Genomic DNA, 9,786 nt, shown 5'->3' with positions numbered 1-9,786 from the left:
GGAGAAAAATGGGCAGTCAGAGGGGGGTGGGGGCAGGATGGGGGACAGCACTAGGAAGGCCCAACCTCTCCTGCTTGACATGCGGACGGCTGGGGAGCCCTTGGCACTCTGGAAGCACCACCACTCCTGGAGGCTTTTATACATGGGTATCTGTAGTGTGGAACTATTCAACCCATTTCTGTTTCTTTGTTGTCATTGTTTTTGTTTGTTTGTTTGTTTTTGTTTGTTTGTTTTTTGACAGAGAGATTTTTGCTATAAGGCGTGTGTGCTCACCAGAAACACAGAGAGACAGAAAGTGAGAAATCGCCCCTGGGGGTATGGCCGCACTGCAATCCTTTCTCCTCCATTCTCCTCTTGGGATCTTGGGCACGTACGTACACACTCCAGGCTTGAGCTTCAAGCCGCCAGATCAGAACTTGAACCACGGTTGACTATGTTGGAGTCCAGTGATGTAACCATTACACCATCTGCTGATCCCCCCATTTATGTTCTTGAACAAATGGCCTTTGCTCACAGGGCCAGAGGCTCAGCCACCTGCCTGGAGGAGACTCCACCCCAACCTCCCCTTTGTCTCTCTGAGATCAAATCTGATGCCTCCCTCACTTCCAAGCCCAGAGCATGGCCCAAGCCAGGTGGTTCATCGTCTGCCTCCAGGAAACCTGCAAATGTCATTGAAATATCATTTTTAAACATTCTCAACCATAACGTTGGGACATTTTTTTGCCCACATATTCAAAAAGAATGAAGAAATGGAAATACTTATTTTCAGAATTACGTCTCATACTGTCTATTCTGATGCTGTGGTTTTGATCTTTAAGGTCTCCTTTTTTCCAGGGTCACACCTGGCAGGCCACACATACAGCGTGGCGAACACCGGTGTTGTCTTTGTATGTCTGGACTTGGTTTCCAACTGGATGTCCCCCACCCCCCCGTCAACCCAGGGTGCCAGGAGCTTGATGCAGTTGCCACCACGGCCACAGCAGGTCATATTCAGTCCCTGCTCCCTGGTGGATTCAGAGCTAGGGGCTTAGAGGAGCCTCCAAGTTGGGGGGCTAGGGAGAGAGAGGGCACCCTCTTCTCTGTCCATCCTGTTGAGTCCTGCAGAGCAATGAGAGACACAGTCCTCGGCTGCCGCCCCTCGTGCCTTGACTCTGTATTTCCACCTCAGGAGCATCGATATATGGGCTCCACTGTAGGATCGCAACCTCTGGGAGACCTGCCCTGCCAGCCCCACCGCCATATCTGCATTGGTGCCCACATGCCACCCCTGCTCCCACCAGCCCCACCACCATAACTGCGTTGGTGCCCACATGCCACCCCTGCTCCCACCAGCCCCACCGCCATATCTGCATTGGTGCCCACATATCATCTTTGCTTCTGCCAGCCCTGCTACCGTATTTGCCTTGGGCCCTACATGCCACCCCTGCTCTGCTCAGAAAGCTGGGCATGAAAGCCGCCTATACCTTCCAGTCCTTTGTCCTTGGGGGACTCCAGTTTGGTGGACCTGGTCTGTTAAGGGCTTACTTTTCATCCTCCCCCAGTTTGGGCTTAGGGTGGCTTTGATCTGGGGTGGGCTCTGGAATATCCAATCTGGTGGGCCTCCCTGGCAGTGTCAGTAGGTGTAATGCACTGCTTGTGGCTTGGAGGAAGAGAAAGAGAAGAAATGCTGATCATGCAGCCATGTGTCCTTTCTGCTGGCTTCTCCAAGGCTCTGTAAGAGGGAAGGGGTGGAGGACTCTGAGGGCTGCCCATCGCTGTGGGGGTCAGTGATGGGCCTGACTAGGGCCTCAGCACATGGCCTCCGCTGTCTCCTCTGTGAAATGTGCTGTCTGTAGGCTCTGGGACAGGACTCTGGGAAATGTTAAGGAAATGTGGCAAGTCAGAGGGTGGAGGGCACCGAGCAGGGCTGTGCTTTACTGCTGGGGACAGCGTGTGTGTGTGTGTGTGTGTGTATGTGTGTGTTTGCCTGTGCATGTATGTGTCTGAGCAGGTGTGTATGAGCCTGTGTGTGCATGTTGTGAGCATGCATACGTACATGTGTGTGCTTGAGCGTGTGCACACTCTGTGCCTAATCTGACTACAGCCACGGAAGTCGTCAGATTGGTCTCCTTTTCTTTTTATCCCAAGTGTTTCCTGAGGTCTCTATGGCCTGGCAGCATTGCAGGTGAGATAAAGGAAGTTCCTGACAGGTGGGGAGGGGCGCGCTGCCAGGGGTGGGCCCTGAGCGGGGGTTGGAGGTCGGGAGTCGGCTCTCCCTGGGGACAGGCTGCACTGATGACGCCTGGAGTACAGGACAGAGCATCCTGGCAGGTTGGTATTGGGAATTCATGTCAGGCCCCTCTTTTCCCCACAAGCTGGGCTCCAGTCAGGGTCTGTGGGTGCCATTCGGAGGTGCGCACTGGGGTCGAACCTCTGCGTCTCTGTCCTCATCACATCTTTCTGGGAATGAGGACTAGATGGTGCCTGCGGTCTCACCAAGGGAGTCCCGGCTTCTTGGCCATCACGAATTTGAGGGAACAGGAAGTCTGGGAATAAAAAGCTTAATAAAAACGCCAGCCCTCACTACATCTTTTTATTTTTTTTTAAACAAAAGTTTGATAGCTATTTCCACACATTGTCTCTCTTTGAAATTAGGCATGTTCTGTTTCATGCTTTATTTAAAAATGAATTTCGAGAAGGGGTCTGTGGGTTTCAATGGCTAGCCAGAGGGGCCAAGGGCCAGGAGGCTCAGGGCCCTAATGCCTCTCTGTGTCAGGGGGTGCTAGTGGCACAGAAGTCCCTGATGACAGGCCATGGTCATGGACTGGGTCCCAGGAGTTTTCTGACCCTACATGGGGGAACTAATCCCCCCCACCCCCCGCACAGTAAGGTCCCCCAGGAGAGTGGTGGGGAAGGGGTAGGTGCCTTGAGAAACTTACCTGCCTCCACAGTCCTAGCATTCGCCAGGATGGAGGCGCGTAGGGCTGCAGTCTCTCTGCACCATTTTAATGGTCCCCAGGGAGGCTAAGCTCATCGGCTTCCTGGGGACCCCCATCTTTGGCAGGGCACTGGAAAACCTGGCCTAGCCCATGGTGTCTGCCCAGGAGAGGCTGTTTGAGGGCCAGGTGGCTCTTAGACTGCTCTGAGGGTATTCGGAGACATCTGGGCAGGATTTCTTGGCTGCCTGGCTTTGCAGCATAGCGAACCACACTCTCTCTGAGGCAGGGGTGGGGGTCAAGGGCTAGGAGCTGCATGGGAGTGGTGTGGGCAGCAGATTAGGTGGGGGTGATGGCTGGGCGTGGGATACCTAGGAAATGCGGAAGCCCATCTAGACAAAGGGCAGCAAGTCTGAGCTCAGACCCCGGAGTGAGGCTCCTGAGGCCACCTGCCCTTAAGCCTTTCTGTCCTGTCATGAGTACAGGCAGGGCTGGGACCTTGGGGAAGACTCTAGGGCTTCAGGGAACGGTACCTGTTCAGAGGCTGGTTACTGGCAGAGGCACTCCACTTCAGCTTGCCAAGGTCAGGGCTATTTTAGCATAGAAGGCCAGATGAAAGAATAAAATACAACACGAAACCAGGAAAGAGAAACTTGGGAGCAGGAAGGCGACTTTATTCATTTCAGGGCAAGCACGTGTTGGGGAAGGCAAGACAGTTTGGAGGAGCGGGGCAGAGGGAGGGCAGAGGGCCACCTGGGATAGTGGCAAGGGTCGAGGGCCTTAGCTGTAAGTAGCAGCCTGGGCACCCCCTCAGTACTAGCAAGGGCATGTTTATGGCGTGGGGCAGAGGGGTCATCTGTGGCTGTTGGGGTTTGAGCTCAACGAGCTCATGCCGAGACATCACCATAGCTTGTGCTGGAGTTGAATCCTGAAGGCAGCAGGGTACAGCAGTGGGACAGATGGAGGGAGAAAATTGGAGCCTGCTAGTGAGGTACAGGGGTGGGAGGGGGGAAGGGAATAGCCCAGTTAACAGCAGGACTTCTGGCCCAAGGAGAGGCCACAGCAGGCTGAGCGGGCACAGGCAGGACGGCAGATCAGGGACACACAGGAGGCTGGGCCGCAGCAGCTGGGCTGGCAGCATGGGGTGGGGGCACAGCAGGAGGAGGCGGGGACACAGCAGGTGGGTTTGCACACAGGGCGGCACAGCAGGGACACAGAAGAGGAGGGTCTGCAACAGGTGGGCTTGCAGCAGACAGGCACACAGCAGGCCTGCTGACAGGGGGAGGAGGTACAGCAAGCTGGCTGGCAGCTAGACTGCTGGCAGCAGGAAGAGGAAGCCTCAGAGCAGACAGGCACACAGCACACGGGCTTGCAGCAGACGGACACAGAGCACATGGGCTTGCAGCAGACAGGCACACAGCAGGCCTGCTGACAGGGGGAGGAGGTACAGCAAGCTGGCTGGCAGCTAGACTGTTGGCAGCAGGGAGAGGAAGCCCCAGAGCAGACGGGCACACAGCACATGGGCTTGCAGCAGACGGGCACACAGCAGGCCTGCGGGCAGGGGGACGAGGTGCAGCAAGTTGGCTGGCAGCTAGACTGCTGGCAGCAGGAAGAAGAAGCCCCAGAGCAGACGGGCACACAGCAGGCCTGCTGGCAGGGAGACGAGGGGCAGCAAGCTGGCTGGCAGCTAGACTGCTGGCAGCAGGAAGAAGAAGCCCCAGAGCAGACGGGCACACAGCAGGCCTGCTGGCAGGGAGACGAGGGGCAGCAAGCTGGCTGGCAGCTAGACTGCTGGCAGCAGGAAGAAGAAGCCCCAGAGCAGACGGGCACACAGCACATGGGCTTGCAGCAGACAGGCACACAGCAGGGGGGCTCGCAGTAGCTCTCTGGGCAGTTGTCCACCTCCCAGGAGGAGCCTGTGCAGGACTCAGTGGAGCCAGGCAGGCAGACCCGGCTGCCGTAGCTCAGGTCGCTGGAGCAGACGGACATGGTGGAGTGGTTGAGCTGAAGAGGGGTGAGGGTGTGAGTGAGTGAGTGAGTGTGTGTATGTGAGTGAGGTGTGGAGCTGTGGCTTTTATACTCCTCTGTGTTGTGTGTTGTCCCCCCAGCAGGCTCCTCCATGTTCCCGCTTCCTTGTTGGTGCCTGGAGCCAATTCCTGGAGACCTCTCATTAGAGCTAGTTTATTTCCCAGGAGAGGCTACCCAGCTCGTAAACTCCTGGCGTGTGTTGAGTCTCGTCCTGACCGGGTCTGATGCCAGGCACTGATCTTGGCGGACCTAGAATGGCTCCCTGTGTGAGTGCTGTTGTTGGGGTGTGCAGCCCCCTTTCTTTTGCACTTGTCACTGAGTCTCTGTGGACAAGGGAGCGTGGTGACGCCCGGCCCTGGGCTGTGGCCCACTGTCCCACCTCGGACTATGGCCTGATTGTCTGGGAGACTCATTGTCCATGGCCATGGACTCTGCTCTTCCTCCTGCAGACTGACCATGTGCTCCAGGTCGTGGGTGTGTGTAGGCAGGATGGGCAGTGGTGCCAGGCTTGGGGACGTACCTTCCAACAGGCTCACTCTCAGTATCTGGTGGCTGAGCCACTCTGCAGTGTGAAGGCTGGGAACAAGCCCAGGCTCCAGCTGCCCTTCTGGCTTGTCTCTCTGCGCCACTGCCCACCAAGGCCATTGATGGAGCTCCTTCTATGTCACACCCCACCGTTCCCCACATGCAGACTCAGGCTCTTCAGGCCCACTGCAGCTCTCCTGGGAACTGAGCCTGAGAATAATGCTGGAGGCCCCGGGAGACCCATAGAATGTGCACTGGTGGGTCAGGAAAGGTGGCTATGAGCTCAGACCCCCTGCACTCAGCTGGGGAGCAGGCAGGTCACCCCTCGGGCAGTCAGGGTGGCTCCCACAAGGGGATAGGAGGGACATAGGTGTAGTGGTTTAGTTGGCTGGGTCACCGCAGCTGCTGGAAGTTTGGGTGCCAAGGGGCGGGTGACCTCTGAGGCTCTGAGCACTTTTGTCTGCCAGTGACCGGGGTGGCTGGACCCCTTACAAGGCCAGGGTTTTATTTTACCCCCATTCTTCACAGCACCTCAGTGATATGTAAACCGGAACACTAAGGAATTTTGAAACTTATGTTTGTCATCACACTCGTATTAGTTTCCTGTGGCTACTCTAACAAAGCATTACAAATTCGACAGTTTAAACAAGTGTATCGCTCCCAGTTCTGGAGACCAGAAGTCAGCAGTCTCACTGCTAAACGTGAGGTGGGCAGGGCTCCCGGGAGCACCCCTCTGGCCTCTTCTAGTTTCTGGCAAGGCGTCCTTGCTCCTGGCTGTGTCATTCCAGCCTCTGCCTCCATGGTCATGTCACCTCCTCTTCTCTGTGTAATTTCTCCTGTCCCCCCACTAGAGGGATACGTGCGATGACGTTTAGGGCTATGCCACTAGTCCAGGATAGCATCACATCTTAAGATCCTCAGCTTGGGGCCAGATGGTGCAGCAGTAACGCAACTCGACCCACACGGGGGCCCCAGGTTTGCACCCTGAGGCCACCCTGTACCTGATGGGTGTGTATGTGAGTTCGTGATCTGGGCGGGCTGAGGCTGGCTGATGCTGTTTGGAGGTGCCTATCTCTCTATTTCCCTGTCTCTCATGGAAGAAATAAATATAATAAACAACAACATAAGTTTGTTTTGTTTTTCTTTGCTATAGGGCACAAACAGAGACAGACAGAGAGGGGTGGGGAGAGAGAGAGAGAAGGAAAGTGAGAGATCACTCCAAGGTGGGGGTGGGGAGAGAGAGAGAGAGAAGGAAAGTGAGAGATCACCCCAAGGGGGTGGCCACGCTGCGGTCCCTTTTCCTCCATTCTCAAGATGTTGGGCACACACCCACAGGCACCAGGCACAGGCAGCTGGCTGCTGGGTTGGACCTTGAACCACACAGTTGGTCAGGTGGGATCCAGCCACCTCAACCTCCACGCCAACTGCTGGCCTTAAAAGAGATGCTTAGACGGCAATGTGGAATCAGCCCGTGAAGTTCTTCTTTTATGCAGGGTTGCCTCACAGGTTCCAGAGGTTAGGATGAAGTCATCTTTGGGGACTATACCCGGCTTGCACACCATCCCACCTGAGTGTCCCCATGCTGCTGCACTGGGTGGCTTCTGTTCCTGCCCGCCCACCTCCTCCAGCCCTGCTTGTGTGACCGTGCAGGTCACTCGATGGCCTGTGTCTTCTCTCCTACACCCACCTCACAGGCCGTCTGGGACTTTTGTGGTTTCAAACACACCAGGGACTGAAGCCTACCGAATGCCAAATGCCTTGCAGGGTCAGTGAGCCTTACTGCTGTTTCCCGCGGCAGCTCTGTGCTTCAACTCACCCTCCCCCAAGTCAGAACAGCATGGTGTAGGGACCAAGACTCCAGGTCCTGGGCAGTTCCCTGGTGATGCGGTTCACACTGCCTGACCCTACAGTCAGGCTCAAAGCACTGATTTTGTGGTCACCATGCACATTCTGAACAAACAGAAAGCCTCGCCCAACCCCCGGGCACCTTTGCTTCCAGGCTTTGGCTTCCTAAGTGGCTTCTGGGTTAAAAGGGAACTCCAGGGTGTCTATGTTCTCTCAACTCTCCTCTCCCAGGCGGGCCTCCTCTCCCCAGCCCTTACTTCAGCGGCTGGCAGGACCCTGCAGGGGCTGCTGACTCTCCCCTGGCAGGCATGCACCGAGGCCTGGAGGCTGCTGGTCTCTTCTTCTGACTCTTTCTTTCCTCCAGCTCTTTAGCCATCATTTAGGGTGCAGTCCTGGCCTGGAAGGCAGTTTCTCTCAGTGTTCAAGTTACTTATAACCTTTCTCAACATCGACATTTTCTACTGGACAAAGAACACACTTTTTTCCAAAAGTTAATTTGGTTCTACAGTCTCCACGTGTCATCAGGGGCTTTCTCTGGGGTGCTCTTAACCCACAGACTGGGCCCTTGGCAGCCTTTGGCTCTGGAAGCTGTGACCACAGCCCCTCTGTGGCCACTCAGCTGTTGAGCAAACTGGGACCTATCTCAACCAGGACTAAATGATGGTGGCATGGGCAGGGACTGAGCCCGAGGGCACCTGGAGAAGAGCAGCTGCTCAGTGATGGACAGCTGAGGATGGGGCGGGGCCAGCTGGCCCTGGGGGAGGGCAGGGGAGGAAGATGCTGGTTCAGCCATATGGAGAGCAGCTTCATGTGGTCAGCTCTGGCGCCTGCGCCCAGGAGAGAGCACCCAGGTCCCGGGGCTGTAGCAAGGCCACCCAGAGGAGGTCAGTCTATGAAGCAGTTGGGAGAACGTCAGGGAGACAGGAGCAGGAGAGATGCCTTCTGGAGGCTGAGGGCACAGGAGGAGGCTTTACAGGACCACACTCTGTAGGGACAGGGCTCCAGAGGGAGTGGGGCCAGAGGGAGCTGACTCCAGCAAGGTCCTGTGAGCCAATCAGGGACTGAGTTGTGACACTAGGGTGGAGGGGAGGTAGCTTGGGGGAGTGAGCGAGTTGGCATCTGGAGAAGAGCCACAGCTCAGTGATGGACAGTTGAGGATGGGTCACCAAGAGTCATTTTCTTGTGGTGGGAAGTACAAGGTGGCCCTGTGCCCTAAGGAGTGTGACCAGGAGAGTGGGAGCTCAGTTCTGTTTGGCTAGCCATGGTCTAGCAGGAGGCTCCAGACAGAGGGGCTGCAGAAGGAAGTTGGGCCATTTATAGTACAGGGGAGCCTGGGAGGCCAGCCTGGGCACTTGACCCTGGGCGCAGAATCCTACCAGCCCAGGGAGGAGGGAGCTGCAGGAGGGAGAGAGAGACTGATTCTCTCTGGAGAAAGCTGTGAACTTGTATCCCACAGCCCCCTTCTCAGCAGGGAGGCTCTTCCAGTGGGAAACTCTTCAGGGAAATGCCAAGAGCATATTGGGCATCCCTGTGGATTCTGGGGGAGAGGCCCACTTTCTGGGTGGGGTGGGGGCTTCAAGGTCCCTTTGGCCCTTCCTGGGCTGGCACAGACTGTGGGGAGGGCACAGAGCAGTCAGGGCCCAAGGCTGCACTGTGTTCTGGGCCCACACTGTGACTGGCTAGCTATTAACCAGGAGTGACTACGAGGTGGAGAGCAATACACGTGGGTCACACGGGAGTTTATTGGGTTTTCCAGCAGGTGCCTAGCAGGGGCTAGGAGGATCCACAGAGGTTTCCAGCATGGTCTGAGTTTGATGGGAGCCCCTCAAAGGCTGAGGTGAGGAGCGGGTAGCCATGCACTCAGGGAGTGATACAGATATTGAGGTCACTGAGAGGCCAGAAATTAGGGAGATGGTGGTGATCTATAGTGTCCGGCTGGCCAGGGGGATGACCTGGTCAACAACAGGAGCTCTGGCCCGAGAGGCCACAGCAGGTTGGGCGGGCACAGGCGGGGCGGCAGCACAGGGACACACAGGAGGCTGGGCGGCAGCAGCTGGGCTGGCAGCTGGAAGTGGGGGCACAGCAGGAGGAGGTGGGCACGCAGCAAGCAGGTCTGCACACAGGGCGGCACAGCAGGGACACAGAAGACGAGGGTCTGCAACAGGTGGGCTTGCAGCAGACGGGCACACAACAGGCCTGCGGGCAGGGGGAGGAGCAGCAAGCTGGCTGGCAGCTAGACTGCTGGCAGCAGGAAGAGGAAGCCCCAGAGCAGACAGGAACAGAGCACACGGGCTTGCAGCAGATGGGCACACAGCACACGGGCTTGCAGCAGATGGGCACACAGCAGGCCTGCTGGCAGGGGGACGAGGTGCAGCAAGCTGACTGGCAGCTGGACTGCTGGCAGCAGGGAGAGGAAACCTCAGAGCAGACAGGCACACAGCACACGGGCTTGCAGCAGATGGGTACACAGGAG

General features: G+C 56.8%; 1 protein-coding gene across 4 annotated transcripts in view; it reads right to left on the bottom strand.

The window, feature by feature from the left end:
- Nucleotides 1-3,941: 3,941 nt before the first annotated feature.
- LOC102494651 (keratin-associated protein 10-12) overlaps nucleotides 3,942-9,786 on the bottom strand; it is a 6,213-nt gene continuing 368 nt past the window's right edge. The window contains exons 2-4 of one of the 4 annotated variants that reach the window (XM_027768640.1): nucleotides 9,454-9,724; nucleotides 9,343-9,366; nucleotides 3,942-4,797 (exon numbers count right to left, since the gene is read on the bottom strand). In XM_027768640.1, the coding sequence (XP_027624441.1) occupies nucleotides 3,942-4,797; nucleotides 9,343-9,366; nucleotides 9,454-9,724 (1,151 nt within the window). Of the gene's footprint in view, nucleotides 4,798-9,269 lie in introns of those variants that run through there. The other 3 variants (XM_027768641.1, XM_027768642.1, XM_014584526.1) reach the window with 3 other exon arrangements.

Source organism: Tupaia chinensis, unplaced genomic scaffold (assembly GCF_000334495.1).
Source record: "Tupaia chinensis unplaced genomic scaffold, TupChi_1.0 Scaffold147038_1, whole genome shotgun sequence".
Classification (NCBI taxonomy): domain Eukaryota; kingdom Metazoa; phylum Chordata; class Mammalia; order Scandentia; family Tupaiidae; genus Tupaia; species Tupaia belangeri.
The sequence above is the reverse complement of the archived record's forward strand: the minus strand, read 5'-3'. Positions and strand labels throughout refer to the sequence as shown.